Below are 18,542 nucleotides of genomic sequence, written 5' to 3' on the forward strand. Positions count from 1 at the left end.
GTCGGTAGGAGATGGGGGTGCGGCTTGAGGTGGGAGGAGGGGATAGGTGGGAGGAAGAACTGGTTAGGGAGGCGGGGACGAGCTGGGCTGGTTTTGGGATGTGGTAGGGGGAGGGGAGATTTTGAAGCTTGTGAAATCCACATTGATACCATTGGGCTGCAGGGTTCCCAAGCGGAATATGAGTTGCTGTTCCTGCAACCTTCGGGTGGCATCTCCCCCTACCGCATCCCAAAACCAGCCCAGCTCCTCCCTGCCTCCCTAACCTGTTCTTCCTCCCACCTTTCCCCTCCTCCCACCTCAAGCCGCACCCCCATCTCCTACCTACTAACCTCATCCCGCCCCCTTGACCTGTCCGTCCTCCCTGGACTGACCTATCCCCTCCCTAACTCCCCACCTACACTCACCTTTACTGGCTCCATCCCCGCCTCTTCGACCTGTCTGTTTTCTCTCCACCTATCTTCTCCTCTATCCATCTTCTATCCGCCTCCCCCTCTCTCCCTATTTATTTCAGAACCCCCTTCCCCTCCCCCAGTTCTGATGAAGGGTCTAGGCCCAAAACGTCAGCCTTCCTGCTCCTCTGATGCTGCTTGGCCTGCTGCGTTCATCCAGCTCTGCACCTTGTTGTCTCAGATTCTCCAGCATCTGCAGTTCCTACTATCTCTTCTTCCTCAGGCAGCTTAGGAAATTCAGCATGTCCATAAGGTCCCTCACCGATATTTACAGATGCACCATAGGAAGTATTCTATCTGGGTGCATAATGGCCTTGTACGGCAACTGCTCTGCCCAGGACCGTAAGAAACTATAGAAAGCTCTGTGCACAGCCTAGACCATCATGTAAGCCAACTTCCTATTCGTGGACTCCATTTACACTTCTCATTGCCATGGGAAGGCTGCCTACATCATCAAAGATCCCTCCCATCTCGTTAATGTTCTCTTCCAACCTCTTCTGTCAGGCAGACACTGAAGCTGAACACACAAAACAACAGGTTCACGAAAGTTTCTTCCCTGCTGTTATTAGACTGCTGAATGGACCTCTCAAGTAATGTTGATCTTGCTAATGCTAATCTTGCTTTGAGAACTTCCTGTGCAGCTGTAACGATGTATGCCTTGCTCTGTCTAAGCACCCTATGATCTGTATGTCCATGTTTGCTATGATTGGCCTGTACTTCTCACAAGACAAAGCTTTTCACTGTACTCAGGTTCATGTGACTACTATAAATCAAATCAAATCAAATCAAATTCACTGCATGAATTGGCATTTCAGTCCACACGTCAAGTATCATGTCCAATTTCTGCACTAGTTACCATGCGCTGTTCCCTGAGCAAGTTGTCATTCACTGGATATCCCTGAATTGACTGGAATCCCTGGCGCCAGTGCCATATTTAAAAAGACATTGTGAATGCTAACAAGCATTGTCTATATGGAGCTGCCCAGCATGGTTCCTGACATTTGCCCTGGACTTGCAGACAGGAGAAATTGCTGGCTCACTTTGCGGACTGCATCCTGGATATCCTACTCAATGGCACACAGGTAGTGCTTCCTCCTCCCCCCGGATCAGCAGTGGAAGCATGTCACCAAATGATGCCAAACTGGTTGGTGATTGCCACCCAGCATAAAGCATTCTAAGCCTTTTGGAGGAATGCACAGCAATGTGGGAGGAAGATCAATGTTTTTCTCCACTCTGCTAGCATAAGTGTCACCATTTCCTCTCCAATACCTCATACTCACTCTATCTCTGCTATTGGATCCACCTCCCACCAAGGCTCCTGCTCTACTACTGTCACTAAATCACGCAACATCTTCCCATCTCACCCTCACCACTAACCGTGCACACATTCTGAATTGCCTACTCACTCATTCAAGTCATGTCCCCACCTATACCAACAGTAATAGCTGTGCCACTCACTTTCATATTTTATAATACCTGCTTCACACTCATTCCAGCAGCAAAACAGAGCAGCAAGAGTCAAGACACGTGCCTTCCCATCATTTGGTTTCTCACTCCTTGCAATTGGATGATTGTGATTCTGACTATCCCAAACAGTATTTATCTGCAGTATTACAATGATTGATGCTGGTGCAACCTGAAATAAGGGATTGAACTTCCGAAGGGTCTTGAAATTGATCGGCCATGCACCCTGACGGTTCATAGAGTCTGGCACATGTTGGATACCAAATTCTGTGGATAAGGGGTCCATGTGGCTGTGCCCATGGAGTGTGCCCAAGACTTTGGTGCCCAGTATCCAATATGGAGATGTTTTGGAGTGAGTGGCAGGTAGGTCCTGCTAAGAACCCAGTCCAGTTTCCATGTTGAGTTTTCCCAACAGCTAGTTTGTACAGTGAGTTTGGTAAGATTGCAACCTGTAGCAAGTTGGACTGTTAGCAAAATGTTTAACAAGCAATGATAAGCGTCAATTGGGAACTCGCTGTTGCCTTGTGAGAATTTTGACACGCTGCTTGGGAAGAGTGTACAACATGCAGCGAGATGATGTCAACATTGAGGTGGATCTCACCAATATCTCGCCCAACTCCACCACCCATCTCTCCATACCCTGAGGCGCTCAGAGCCGAATAAGATTCCACCCTATGAAGCTGTTGGTTTCATACCCTTAAATAAGGTACTTCCACTTCTGATGTACTGGACTACTCTAATTTACATTTGTACATTACCGGTTACAAAATTAACTCTCTGGTGTACTGTCTAAGAAGCCCTCTTTTATATACTTCTTTTAATCGATGTCTTCTCTCACTCTGTTTAACTGACGTCAGTGTCACATCATAAGTCACATCATCATTTGCACATTCCATTATATTACAAAATGCAAGTTAGGTTATATACATGTCCCATATAAGAAGATTCATGATCAATTTCATAGAATGGGGTACAATACCTTGGCACGTGCATGCCATCCTTGGACCCCAGTAATGATAGCAGATGATTATAGAAATGAAAGGCCTAATTTTCTCAAGTCACCCAATGATATATAAACAATCGCTTAAAGAACATATTAGTTTGCTGAAGGCCTGAGTATTGCTTTAATTGCACTTTAGTTCTGTCTCCACAAGAGAGGGTACAAATAACCTCCAGGAAATGTTACGGAATCTAGGGTGTGGTGAATGGGTGGAATTGAAGGAAATCAATATTAGTAAGAAAATGGTGCTGGGGAATTAATGGGGTTAAAGGCTGAAAAATTCCCGGGTTCTAATAATCCATACTCCCTGAGTACTGAAGGAAATGGACCTGGAAATTTTGGATGCATCGGTGGTCATCTTCCAAAATTCTATAAACTCTGGAACAGTTCCTACGGATTGGAAGTTGGCAAATGTAACCCCACTATTTAAAAGGGATTACAGATCGATTAGCGTAACATCAGTAGTGCACAAAATGCTACAGACTGTTATAAAAGATGTGATAATGGAACATTTGGAAATCTTTATCAGGTTTGGACAAAGCCAGCATAGGTTTACATAAAGCAAATCATGCATAACAAATCTACTGGTGTTTTTTGAGGATGTAACTGGTAGACTAGATGAGGGATAACTGGCGTATTTGGATTTTCAGAAGTCTTTTGTTAGGGTTCCTCATTAGCAGTTAGTGGGCAAATTTAAAGCACATGGGGTAATATATTAACGTGGATCAAGAATTCGTTGACAGACAGGAGTCAGAGAGTGGGAATAAATGGGGCTTTTTCCAAGCGGCAGACAATGACGAGTGGCGCATTACAGGGATCAGTTTTGAACACCGGTTATTCAAGATATCTAGAAATGACCTGGATGAGGGAACCAAATGCAACATTTCCAAGTTTGCTGATGAGACAAAACTGTTTGGGATTATGGATTGTGAGGAAGATGAAGGAAGTTTCAAAGTAATTTAGATAAGTTGAATGAGTAGGCAAACAGATGATAATGCAGTACAACATAGAGAAATGTGACAGTTAAACACGTTGTGTGAAAAACAGAGAGACAAATATTATTTAAATGGTGATATATTGAGAAACGTGAATGTACAAAGAGATCTAGATATACTTGTACAACCTTAAATGAAAGTAGACAGGCAAGCGAACAAGCAATTAGGAAGGCAGATGGTATATGGGCTGTCATTGCAAGAACATTTGAGTTCAGAAGTCAGGATATCTTACCACAGTTATACAGGGCCTGTTGAAACCACACCTGGAGTATTACATGCAGTTTTGATCCCTCTATCTAAAAAAAGCTTACATTTGTCATTGAGGGAGTGAAACAGAGGTTCATGAAGCTGAAATCAGGGATGGCAGGACTGTCTTATGAGAAGAGATTGGTTCAACTGTGGCTGCATTCATTAGAATTTAGAAAGGAGAGAGAAAGTATAATTGAGGCACACAAAATTCTAGCAGGGCTGAAGAGACTAGATGCAGGGAGGATGTTTTCTTTAGTTGGAGTCTAGAACGGGTGTTTTAGACTCAGGATATGGGTTAAATCATTTAGGACTGAGATTTGGAAAACCTTCTTCGCTCAAAGGGTAGTGAACCTGTGGAATTCTCTACAACAAAAGGCAGTGGAGACCAATTCACTGAAGATATTCAAAATTGATTAATGATAAAGGCAGCAAGGAGTCTAGAGAGAAAGTCGAAATATGGCAATGAGATAGAGAGTCAGCGGTGATCAAGTTGAATGGCAGAGCAGGTTCAAAGGATCAAGTTCCTAGTTTCTATGTTCAATGTTTCTACACCTACCTTTTAAATAGCTTCCAGTTTTAAAACCAGGTGGAACTGCATTACAAAGAATTGAGATTAGCTCCAAGATATCAATAGGAAATTATGGTACATAATGCTATTAATAATGCCTCTTCTTCAGTACAAATTCTGTAAAGTTTAAGAGAGATGAGATCAGTTATGGCACATTGAAATTTCATTGAAAATAATGCTGGAGTAGAATTCTTTTGAGGGATTATCCTAATCTCCCATTGTTTTTCAGATGAGAAACTCATGACCAGTAGTTGAAACCTCAGCTACCCTACACCCCTCTATATATAGAGAACAATCAGGAGTTTCGTTTAGACAACTATGTAGCTACAGCTTTTGGTTAGTAATTATTTTTCTGAGTCTTTTTTCACTATGTCAACTCCATAAAATTACTTTTGATATTACATTAACAATAACGTCATTTGTGATGGTTTTAATATTTCAAGGATATGTTTGCATTTCTATGGAAAATACTCTCTGAGAAGATGTGAGGGGAGCTGAAGGTGGGGTTGATGGTGATCACATTTTTCCTTTTACACCATTTTTACAAACTGCCTATATCACATCTGTTGAAGTAGGACCAAATGGATGGGAGAATTCTTACAGAAATTCACCCAAGGAGTCAAAGAGTCAATATATTACCATTTCAGTAATAACATTAGTAATTCATTTCAAATTAATAATTCAGTATGTGTTTAATTTGGCAGATACCACTTTTGAAGAATGGGAGACTGGACCTTTCTTGGAAGATTGCTGGATAAAGTTCAGTCACAGTCTACAGTTATTGGGAAAATCTGGCTCACGACACTGTTTGTGTTCAGGATCTTACTCCTTGGGGCTGGTGCAGAGAAGGTTTGGGGTGATGAACAGTCTGGTTTCGTTTGCAACACACGCCAACCTGGCTGTGAAAATGTCTGCTATGATAAAGCCTTTCCTATCTCCCACATTCGCTTTTGGGTTCTTCAGATTATATTCGTCTCAACCCCTACCTTGATATATCTTGGCCACGCTTTACATGTCATCCACACTGAAGCAAAACAAGCAATTGGTGAAACTAAAACCACGTTCAGAAAAAGCAAGAAGACAAAATACACTGTAACTCATGGAAAAGTAAAAATACGAGGAATCCTATTATTTTCTTACCTCCTACAAGTTTTCTGTAAAATTGTATTTGAAGTTGCTTTCATTATGGGTCAATGGTATCTATTTGGATTTTCCTTGAGTCCCATTTATATATGTGACAGAAATCCCTGTCCACATAGAGTAGATTGCTTTATTTCACGTCCAACAGAAAAGACCATTTTCATTATTTTTATGTTGGTTGTGAGTTGTGTGTCACTTGTTCTAAATTTAAGTGAAATAATTTACCTTATTTTCAAGGGAATAATGTTTTCCACACGTAAAAAGTATCATCATCAAATTCAACCCAGATATGTCATTGACACTTCTGATAAATCAGTTGTCTCTGAAGCCGCATTTCCATCAGATTCTAAAACAGAGCTTTTGAAAGGAGAGAAACAGTGCAGTAGTCATGACCCCAGTTCTCAAAATAAGATTAACGATAGCATTGAAAAATCTGTAGAGAAAGCAAAGGATGATCTAGTGAAAACGTCTAAGGATGAATAAGAGCATGCTATTTCTGAGAAGAGGTAAGCCTAGTAAGTGCCAAGAGTATCAGACAGCAACAAGAATAGACAATTGCATTTTTGTATTATGTATAACAATGTAATAAAGAAATTTGCAGTTAATTATTGTAAAGCAATTTCTGCTGTACTATAAGAGGGCAGTTGTTCTGTATAAATGACTTCAAGAGGCAACTGAATCAAAATTTATAACTTTGACAACTAGGCCAGTTTTCACCTAACATCCTTGAAAATCACCTAACTATAGTAGTCATTTATTGTAGGAAGTCATGACAAAAATAATTCAGCACACATATGCGATGTGTATGTCAATTTAATAGCATTTTTAAAACTGTTATACTGTTTATACTGTTTGCCAATTGACTGGTGATAGTAAATTGTTACAATCACACAAATGAGTGACAAAGAGAACTTAAATGGAACACGGAACCTTATTTTAGATTGTGTCTTTGAGTATATGAGAAATGCTGTGAAGTCGGGATCTTGAAATGTACAAGAAGCATTCTAGCTATATGCATGGTAGATTATTCATTCACAGAATTGGTCATGAGATGGTATTCCATATAGTTAGCTTTAATCTTAAACTTAAGGAGCAGAAGATATTTTCCATTGTCAGTTAGTGTTACTAAATTAACTTCAATGAGTCAATTACTATATTGTTTCAAAATTGGAAATTGGAATAAATTTTTAAAAAAAATTTCTATGTATTTTGTTTATTTTCTGAGAAATACGCAAAAGAAGACAGTATTGGCAACAATTGATCTTTCTATTTCAGTTCATTATTTTAAGGAAAATCTAAGAACACAGCTAAAGTTGAATGTTAGACAAAAGTCAAAAAAGAAACATGTAGTTGAAGGTTGGGCAAAATCAAAGAAAAGAGAAAAATGAATCTGGATCAAGGCAGCATAGGTTCAAGAGAAGGAACCAATCACTTATGACTGAAATGAGGACAAATTTCTCCACTGAAAGGGTTGTGAATCTTTGCAATTCTCTACCCCAGATCGTTATACTGAGTTATAATGGGATGCACTTGAAGCTGAACAAGTAAGAAAAATTATATAGTCCTCCCACGCTCCACATTCTTATGCTTTGTAAATTGAAGGCATGGAAACATTGCCAGGTTTCTACAATGCATCATGCAGTGTAGGCATGGTGTGCCAATGGATAAATGATGAAGTTATTGGATCAAATGCGATTCAAATGGACAGCATTATTCTGAATGATACTGAGCTTTGTAAAGATTGTTAAAACTGTAATTATTCGGGCAAGTGGAATGTATTCCATTGTTTACCTGACTTGTGTCATGTAGATGATGACCTGGCTTTGGGGAAGTAAGGGTTGAGTCAACAGAGTTCCCAAGTTCTGACTGTTTTTGTAGCCACTGTGATTATGTGGTTGCTTTCGTTCAGTTTCTGGTCACTGGTGACCCCCAAGAGTTGGTTAATTTGATATTGGTAATGCTATTGCATATAATGGGAATAACTGCTGAATTGAACCTGAAGGCCACCGGACATCAGATGAGGGGTGAGATTCAGAAGATAGGACTTTCGTGGTGACCTCAGCAAGTGTGGAAATTGAATCCAAACTGTTGGCATTATTCTGTTTCAGAAACCAGCCATCCAGCTAAATGACTCCTCTACTGGATACTAAGTGCTAATTGAAAGCACTATCAATGACCTGCTTCATCACATAATGGATCATTGAGTGTAGGGTGATGGGTTGATAAATGGATTGGATTTGGCCTACTTATTTTTTTGCGGACAGGTTGTAGCTAAGCAATTTTCCAGATTCTTGCAGTAATGCCATTGTTATAAGTGTACTGGAATAGATTGACTGGGGCTGCAGCTGATACTAGAGCACAACTCTTCAGTATTACTGCTGTCGATGATGTTACAATTTGCTTGATATGAGGCTGAGTGATTAGAATTGACTGAAGACTGATTAGTAATAATAGTGATAGTACAAAAAAATGTGCGTTGAGATGTGGAGATAGTAGGAACTGCCGATGCTGGAGAAAATCTGAGATAACAAGGTATAGAGCTGGATGAACACAGCAGGCCAGGCAGCATCAGAGCTTTGAGATGTGAGTTTGCTGGCAACAAGGACACGAATGTCTGTGACCATCTGCATAAGGATTCAAATATCAGGTGGCACTGGTTTCTCTTACATCTCCAAGCAGTTCTGCTTCACTGTTCAATCCTGTGATGAAAGTTAGGCCTCCACTGCCTTCTTGTCCATCTTTCTTCTCCTATAATCAGTCCTGTTGAGGATGACTCAGAATTTGACAATCATGGTTCCATTGCCAGCTGCAGCTTCCCTTCTGGGAACGATAAAAAATGCATTTTAAAAGGAAAGTTCTAGGCTGATAAACTAAAAGAAGGTTATCACATGATATAATGAAACAAAAATTGTTTTAAGAAGTGGGAAAACCTGTCAAAAAGTTGTGAAATGTGGACACTTGTTAAGAAAATTGAAAAATAGCAGTATAGATTGCCTGATTAACACTGAAAAATTTAAGGCAGAAGAATTTATTAAAAACAAAGTTTTGAAGGGGTAAGGCATTTCTATTATTCATGAAATTATTAATAAGCAATGTCAGCACAACACAATTTCTTTTCCAGTGTAATACAAAGTGAAAAGCTTAGAGAAGAAGCAAAAAGAGTTATGAAATGCCTATAGTGCTAAAAGTAATGTGAAAATCATGCGGAAGGGAAAAAGGTTTAAGATAAAGGAAATCTATCCCAATAATTGAAGTTTCTGAGCTCTTGAATCATTGTCATAAAACTCTATGACACTGTCTCCAATGCTTTCATATCCTTCCTAATATGTTGGGCCCAGAACTGTACATAATACTCCAGATGAGATACGACTCTTGTTTTATATGCGTTCAGCATAACAACCTTGCTTTTGTACTCGATGACTTAATAAAGCCTGGGCTATTGTGTGCTCTGTTAACTACTCTCTCAATGTATTCCACCATCTTTAATGATTTATGCACATAGACATTAGGTCTCTTGCACAATTTTAGAGTAGTACCGTTTGTTTTGTGCTATCTCTCCATGCTCTTTCTGCCAAAATTTATCACTTCACACTTCTTTTCATTAAACTTCACTTGCCACCTATCTGCCGACTCCACCAACTTGTCACTGTTCTCCTCATGAGAGAAACTTTGAAATTACCCCTTACACATCAAGATATAGATCTTTACCATAGATCAGAAAAAACAATAGAGTCCCAATACTGAACCCTGGGATACTGCACGACAAATCTTCCTCCTGCAAGAAAGATATCAATTAATAGTTATTTTGTTTCTGAACACTCAGCCAATTTTGTAACAATATTACTACTGTTCCTTTTATTCCATGAGCGATAATTTTTCTCACAAGTCTGTTGTATTGAATGGCTTTTTGAAGTCCATGTACATCCCACCAACAGCAACATATTTTCTTTAACCCTCCCTGTTAGAATCATGGAATCCCTACAGTGTAGAAACAGGCCATTTGACCCAACAAGTCCACACTGCCCCTCTGAAGAGCATCTCACTCAGACCCATTCCCCTACCCCTGCATTTCCCATGTCTAACCTCATCTAAACATCTCTGGACACTATGGGCAATTTAGCATGGCTAATTCACCTATCCTGCACATCTTTAGGCTGTGGGAGAAAACTGGAGCACCCAGAGGAAACCTATGCAGACACAGGGAGAATGCGCAATCTCCACATAGACAGTCGCCCAAGGCGGGAATTGAATCCAGGTCCCTGGTGCTATGAGGCAGCAGTGCTAACCACTGAGCCACCATGCTGCGCGGCGTAGTTCTTCACAGAACTCAAGCAATTTAGTTAAACATATTGCCCTTCAGGAATTGCATGCCGACTCTTCCTCATTAACCCACATTTGTCCATGTGACTGTTAATTCTATTCCAAATGATTGTTTCTATAAGTTTTCCCACAGTTAAACTTAAACTATTGGTCTGTAACTGCTAAACGTTTCCTTACAACCTTTCAAAAAAGCACAAAAGAATGATAAGAACAGAAAACCAATCTAATTCAAGCTGGATTCAGCTGCTGAAAGGTAAGTCAGGGACCTATTAGTGGGAAGCATTCAAAGTGAGATTTTACAGGCACAATGTAGACATGTTATCATGAAGGAAAACAGTGGTGCTACTGAATCTAGATCACTTTGTTATCCACAGGTATACAGGGAAAGATAGATAAACAAAGCTTATGACAGCCGCTAAGGTCAATACTAGAGGAGAAGACTATAGAAAGTACAGCAGTGAATTTAAAAAAGAGACTAGAAGAAAGCAAACAGCACATAAGAAAGCGCATTGGCTGGTAAAATCAAGGAAAAGCCAAAGACGTTTCTTCAGTACTTTAAAAGTAAGAGAATAACTAATGAAACAGAGATCTATCAGAGATGTACATGATAACTTATATGTTGATGCAGAAGATGTGGACATGTTTCTTGATAATTATTTTGTCTCTGTCTTCACCAAAGACAGTGATGCTGCAGATATTCTAGTTAAGAAGAAAAATGTAAAATTTCAATATAATAAGCAGAATGAGATTGAAATACTGGATGCACTGACATCCTTGAAGGTGGATAAATAACCAGGATTAGTTGAATTGTAACACAGGGAGGAAATAACTAATGGTCTGAGGATCATTTTCTAATCCGCACTAGATACAGGTGAGGTAGCAGAAGACATTGTTTAAATATGGTGCCATTATTTAAAAAGATTAAGAGGGATAGATCATCTAATTATAGTGTGACTTCAGTGGTGGGCAAATTATTGGAGCCAATTCTAAGAGACAGGATAAACTGTTCTTCAGAAAGGTATTGCTTGATCAGGAATAGTTAGCTTGGTTTTGCTATGGAAAGGTTGTATCTTAGTCACCTTGTTTAGTTTTTTGAGGAAGTAACCAGGGAGGAGCCTTATGGTTTTCTGTGTGTTAGCCCACGTTATATTACTTTCTTTCTCAATTTCTTTTCCTACTTTGCTAATGTTAAAAGATCTCTGAACCTTCCACCTGCGACATTTTTGGCAACTTTATAGATTTTTTCTTTGATATAATATGATCTTTAACTTCCCGCGATAGACATGGTTACAGGATTTTTTTTGAAAACCGAGCATTAATTCTTTAAAAACTAGCCATTGCCTAAATATCACTAAGCCTTTAAATGTATTTTCACAATCACCCATAATCAACTTCCTTCTCATATCTTCATAATTTCACTGGTTTAGATTTAAGCCTCTCGTTTGAGATTGAACCGCATCTTTCTTAATTTAATGGGAATGTCTATCATACTGTGATCACTGCTCCCTAAAGGCTCCTTTTTCATTAAGATGATCAAGATATAGATCTTTACCATAGATCAGAAAAAACAATAAAGTCTCAATACTGAACCCTGGGATACTGCACGACAAATCTTCCTCCTGCAAGAAAGATATCAATTAATAGTTATTTTGTTTCTGAACACTCAGCCAATTTTGTAACAATATTACTACTGTTCCTTTTATTCCATGAGCGATAACTTTTCTCACAAGTCTGTTGTATTGAATGGCTTTTTGAAGTCCATGTACATCCCACCAACAGCAACATATTTTCTTTAACCCTCCCTGTTAGAATCATGGAATCCCTACAGTGTAGAAACAGGCCATTTGACCCAACAAGTCCACACTGCCCCTCTGAAGAGCATCTCACTCAGACCCATTCCCCTACCCCTGCATTTCCCATGTCTAACCTCATTTAAACATCTCTGGACACTATGGGCAATTTAGCATGGCTAATTCACCTATCCTGCACATCTTTAGGCTGTGGGAGAAAACTGGAGCACCCAGAGGAAACCTATGCAGACACAGGGAGAAATATTAATTAGCCCTTTCTCATTGCATGATATGTAAATATATTACTCAAGAAAACTATCTTGATCGCAGTCCATGAATTTACGCAGTCTATATATCGATTGAAGTCATCCATGATTACTGCATTTCCCTTGCTGTGTGCACCTCTAATTTTCTGATGTATACAATACCCAACATTGCCACTACTGTTTGGTGGTCTATAAACAATTCCCACCAGTGTCTGCTGCTCTTTCTTAGATCTATCCAAACAGATTCTGCATCCTGTTCTTCTGACCGGAGATCCTCTGTCACTAATGAACTGATTCCATCCTTTTGTTCCTTTTTTCCCATCCCTCTCAAATGTTAAAAATCATTAGAACAGTAGAGACTGCAGGCTGAATTAATTGAAGTTTACAAAATTATGATGGGACTAAATAGACTGGACTGGTAAGAATTGTTTCCTCCAGCTGAGAGGTCACTTACCAGGAGGCATAGATCTACAGTGATTGATAGAACGATTAAATGTAACATGAGGAAAGCCTTTTGCATCCAAAGGCCGGTGGATGTTACGTTGTCTGGATTATTAGTTGGGACAGAAACTTTCAATTCATTTAAAAAGTACGTAGATTTGCACCCGCAAGGCTACAGACCAGGTATCGGAAAGTGGGATTAAATTGAACAGCTCGTTTCTTTGCTTTTCAGCTGTGATTTGATCGATATTGTTGACACCACAACCATCAGGAGTGAGCGTTGCACTATCGATACAGTTAATTCAGCTGTTTAGAAGCATTAGTTTTTACTCACCAGAAAGCACAACGGTAACCAACTGCAAAAATTAAATATATGATCGATCCACCAGGCTTCAAGTGTGGCAACAAACTGTATTTGAATGCTTCGTCCTCCAACAGCAAACTTTAATTCCAACCAAATAATCAGTTATTTGTAAAGTGAGAGGGATAATGTAGTGGTAAATCTACTTTAGTCATTTGAAACAATTGTGTAAAGAATTTAGTAATCAGAAAAAAAGCATAACTGACATCACAAGACAAGCTCCACCAACTAGATATAAATGACTGTACCTGGGAGGACCTAACCAGTTTTCCATGTATTCACCAGAGTGTGTAGAGTGTGTAGAGTGCTTCAGTGATTCATCCTAATGGTAACACCATGTAGCTGTGTGTGTGTGGATGCTTGAGAGAGAGAGTGTGTGAGTGTACATGTGTGCATGAGAGATGGTCTGTATGAGTGTGTGACAATGTGTGTGTGCTAGAGTGTATAGTGTGGTGGGGTCACCTGTAGTATGACATGACCCAAGATCCCAGTTGAGGTTGTCCTCATGGTTACCAAACTTGGCTATAAGCCTCTGCTCAGTGACTCTGCGTTGTATCTTTGGGATACACAACAACGCTGAGTCACTGAACAGAGGCTGATAGCCAAGTTCGGTAACCATGAGGACAACCTCAACTGGGATCTAGGGTTTATGTTACACTACAAGTGACCCCAACAGACTATACACTCTCACACACACACATTCTCTCACACACACACATACTCACACTCACATACACACACACATTCACACGCACTCTCTCTTTCTCAAGCACACACACACACTCTCTCTCCCACTCATATGCACACACACATATAAACCTCCGGGGTGAATTTGCATTTGCAGATTTGTAATTGCAGATACATTCTATTTTGTTCAAAAACACACAATTTGTAGACAGTCAATGTGGCATTTTATAAATTCCTACTTTGGAAAGTAAAATAGTGTTGGCATGATGGTTAGCCCTGCTGCCTCACAGCCCCAGGGACCAGCGTTCGATTCCACCCACGAACCACTGTCTGTGTGGAGTTTGCACATTCTCCCCATGTCTATGTGGGTACTCCAGTTTCCTCCCACAGTCCAAAGATGTGCAGGCTAGGTGGATTGGCCATGCTAAATTGCCTGTAGTGTTCAGGGATGTGTAAATTAAGTGGGTTAGAGGGGGATGGGTCTGGGTGGGATGCTCTGAGTGTCAGTGTGGACTTTTTGGGCCAAAGGGCCTGTTTCCACACAGTAGGGATTCTATGGACTCTAAATTAATACGCAGCCAGATTCTAAACAAGGCTTCATAGCTAAAATGCATTGTCTGACCTGAGATGTCATTTCTGGTATAGTGATAAAACCTTAAGTTATCTCGGGGAAGCGACTTGAAAGAAATTCTGGGATTTGCATATTAAACCTTTCTAACTGATTAAAGATTTAACAGCCATCTTAGGTTTGTTCAATAAATTCGCATCAGTTCTTTTGCTTAGTAATTCTGCGTCTGATGCCACCTCTCTCACTGACAGCTGATGATGGAGTGAGACTCCGAAAGCTTGTGTCTTCAAATAAACCTTTTGGACAATGGCCTGGTGTTGTGTGATTTTCACCTTGTCCACCCCAGTCCAACACCAGCACCTCCACATCATATCTGCAAAGAGCCAGCGTTGAACTTGTGCAAAACCTTGGTTAGGCTGCAGTCGGTATATTGTGAAATCTTGTCAAAAAAATGTATTAGCTTTACAACCAAAACTTGAGAAAGGTGTTGAAGATAAACAGCGGAACATTGCTGTGCAACAGTCCACGGGCTGAAAGAAAAGCAATGGTGCCCTCCAGTGGTAAGAACAGGATTTCAAGCTGACATTTTCCACACAGCACCTGGTTCAAAGCAATTGACATTTGATTTTGTTGGCAAACTCTGCAGCTGTCAAATTGTTAAAAGCGCAACACATAGAGGTAGCAACTGAATATCAATGCATGGGCTTGTTAAATAGAGAATGGATGAGTCAGAGATAGTAGGAACTCCAGATGCTGGAGAATCTGAGATAACAAGGTGTAGAGCTGGATGAACGCAGCAGGCCAAGCAGCATCAGAAGAGCAGGAAATCTGATGTTTCGGGCCTCGACCCTTTACCTCTCCACGCATGCTAATAAGTAAAGAGATTCAATGGACTTTGCATGACAATATTGCAGATTTTAACGGAGATGTCAAGCAAATGTAAAATAATCCTTTTTTATTTACACTGTCAATATTTTTCTGCCTGATTTTCTTACGATATTCATAATATTTACTTCATTTGTAATTGCGATGCATGAAACCTTTCCAAACATTTAAGAGGATCAGTAGACATCGCAATTTCTTCCTTGGATAGTTTAATCACCAAAACTATTGGGTAAAACCAGTAAAAAATTTGAAAAACCCCCTGAACACCAGCAGACTCCCAATGACCTTTCAATGCTGACTCTCTCACCTGGCACGTGACCAACCTTTTAGACTGACTGAATGTTCGACTGAATTTCAAATAAAAGTTAGATGGCTGTGGAGATAGGGCGGGAGAGTGACACTAGCTGGGTAACTCTTTTGGGACTTAGTACGGACATGATAGGGTTGAATGGCCTCATTCTGTACTGTAAAATTCTATTATTCTAAAACATGCAAGCTCTTGCAGTTAAATTCACCAAGATGTTTGCTTTTCCAGCATTTCTGAAATGCTAGAAACTTCCAAACTTCCAAGAATTAGAGCAGGGCATATTCACTCCTTAGATACTGAGGAAGACTGGCAAAAACATCAGTTCTTATGGCAGACCATGTTGAAATTTCATGTTCAACTAGTCTTGGGGAATTGCTGTCAGCCTACACATTGTTTGGCCGCGTGCTATTCCATGAGAACTTGCCAACTAATGTCATCAGGATGATGAACGAATACCTGAAAGTGGCCTTCTGGTCGGGAAAGCATGAATGCATTCACAGCAGTGAGAGTACCTGAGCATAATCTGCATGACACCAGTGACATTACACCTTAGAGCAATTAACCTTCTCACAGAAACCATTGCCAATCTCTTAGATAACCACCTCTAGCAGCAGACTCAAAGGCCTTCTTAGAGATTAAATACAGGGACTAGAACTGTCAAAGTAAAACATTTTTTCTTCAATTATGATGCACATAATAATATTTCACTGGCCACTGACTTTGGAATAACATAATATCTGTCTGATATTAATTCTGTTGATAGGTATTAGGGAGGGGCCCCTCCAATAGGGAAGCATATTACGATATCACTGGTCTCTAATATCATCTTCTCTGCAGTTCTTAATCGTGAATCTGATGAATGGTCATGCCATCTTTTAGCCTCTCCCTGGTGTTCTATCATTTTGTCTCTTGCAAAAGGGAAAAAAGAGACTGGTTGAGTTTATTTTTAAATCATTCATGGGATGTGGGCATCACTGGCTAGGCCAGCATTTATTGCCCATCCCGAATTGCCCACAGGGCAGTTAAGAGTTAAGATGTTGCTGTGGGTCTGGAGTCACAACCAGGCCAGACTGGGTGTGTAATTTAATGAGTTGAAAACATTTATTGAAGGGACGATGATGGATAGACATGGCATTGCTTAATGATAAGGTTGACCGTCAGTGGGTTGACATATGGGGATGTTAGAAAGTGCATATAGAGACAGGGATATATATACCTGCCAGGCACGTTGGTGAAGAATGGTCTGCTGGAGTAGGCTTGAGAAGGCAAAAAGAGGAATTTGGGATGACACACACAGTATATACACAGATGTGCCACCACTGTACTCACCATTCCTGTCCTGTTTAGCTCACAATATTGTTTCAGCACTGAATCCAGGAACAAGGGATCACTATTCTGCTGTTAACTGCTGTGAGCAGAGTTCCATATACAGTGACCATTAATAGCCTTTATTAAACAATTTATCTGGAAATCTATGGGCTCAGGTTCCAGTCCTTTTTGATCTGAAGTTTCTGTTACATAAATCCTTTTAGACATGCTGAATAGCAATCCTTAGGGGCAAGTGAAATTGTCATTGTCCTGCCGAACCATAGGGCTGCTCTCCCATTAGCGAGAGATGACTGGTGAGCCTGAGGGTCACCACACCTCAGGCAAAGGGAGAAATTATGAATAACAGCCCTTCATGGTAACCTCAGCCAGTGAGGGAACCGAACCCACACTATTAGCATTGCTCTGCATCACAAACCCACCTACAGGTACTTTGAGTACAGATGCAATTCACTTTTACTCCCTTCTCTGATTCCTGTAGCTACATCTTCCATCTTTCACCGGCATATTTTTGGAATATTGTGATTCCAGTCTGATGCTTCCTTCTTTTCTTCACCCAGAATCCATCCAATTTCGTTGCTGCAGCTATAGCAGTGAAAATTGATTTATGCAGGCATTCATTATGGCTGCTCAGCCTAAATGGGCAGGAAATGAGAAAGACAAATGTAAATGCATTTGCTGGGTGGGAGATCTCCAACAGAAATACTACAGATGCTTTTGGGAAAAAAAATTGAAAGAATTGCAGATGCAGGAAATCAGAATCAAAAACAGAAATTGCTGGAAAAACTCAGCAGGTCTGGCAGCATCTGTGGAGAGAAATCAGAGTTAATGTTTCGGGTCCAGTGACCCTCCAGTGATAGATATATTTGGGTTTTTCTCATGCTCCTGCAACATTTCCACCCCATACCACCAGCCAAACCCAGCTCAATTCTCATTACGTCACCAAGTTAACATATGCCTATAAAATGAAAACAGAGTGTCGGTTTAATGTTTTGTATCAACATCCAAACTTCAAACTAATATTAATTTCAAAAACTAACCGCAAGAAAGCTGCAAAAAAAAGTTTTGTCACCTGAGTTAAACTGAGCTCCTTTTATGGATTAAATCACTCTTGTCTGCAAAGATACAAAAGGAATTATCCAGACTAATATTGACTCACTGTAATTGAGTGACCCCTTCCATTGAATGCGTTTCAGGGAAAGACAGAAACTTTCACTGTTTCAAAACTCAAAGCATGAATGACACAGGATGTTCATCAACCTGACCAGCCACCTTATTTGGAAAAGGACTTTTGATTTGCAAAAGGTCATATAGGAGAGGCAGTCATGTATGTTGCCTGCCTTCAATACCATTGGTATCAGCTCAGCAACAGTAGAGGGACCATGAGAAAGCCATCAAGCCAGCTATAGTCAATTAAGCAGTTAATAAATAACAATGACTTGAAACTGGGGGAAGGACTCCCTCCAATCTGCTCCAAGTTCTAGTTCACCTGAGAACCAACTTCCTTTCTATGCATCTGCAAAAGACTTCGTTTTATTAAGAATCTTCTGCTTTGAAAGTTTTATTTCAGCCAAAGCATTAAGTCATCTAAGAAATTATAGGGTTGCTATTAATGTAAGATTGACACAATTACACACTGTAATTGTATTTTTCTTCATCTGTATTTGATTTTTTGTGTGTATGGAAGTGTGAGAGAGTTGGGTGATAGGAATGTCACATTTTTAAA

The 18,542-nt window shown here is 40.0% G+C and overlaps 1 protein-coding gene across 3 annotated transcripts in view; it reads left to right on the plus strand.

The window, feature by feature from the left end:
* LOC109927037 (gap junction Cx32.2 protein-like) overlaps window positions 1-9,320 on the plus strand; it is a 24,305-nt gene extending 14,985 nt beyond the window's left edge. For 2 of the 3 annotated variants that reach the window (XM_048597452.1, XM_048597453.1), the window contains 2 exons: window positions 4,955-5,061; window positions 5,430-9,320. In XM_048597452.1, coding sequence (XP_048453409.1) covers window positions 5,446-6,348 — 903 coding nt within the window. In that variant the 5' untranslated portion in view covers window positions 4,955-5,061; window positions 5,430-5,445 and the 3' untranslated portion in view covers window positions 6,349-9,320. The remainder of the gene's footprint in view (window positions 1-4,954; window positions 5,062-5,429) is intronic. The other variant, XM_048597454.1, reaches the window with a different exon arrangement.
* Window positions 9,321-18,542: the final 9,222 nt, after the last annotated feature.

This window comes from Rhincodon typus, chromosome 5 (genome assembly GCF_021869965.1).
Source record: "Rhincodon typus isolate 14 chromosome 5, sRhiTyp1.1, whole genome shotgun sequence".
NCBI lineage: Eukaryota > Metazoa > Chordata > Chondrichthyes > Orectolobiformes > Rhincodontidae > Rhincodon > Rhincodon typus.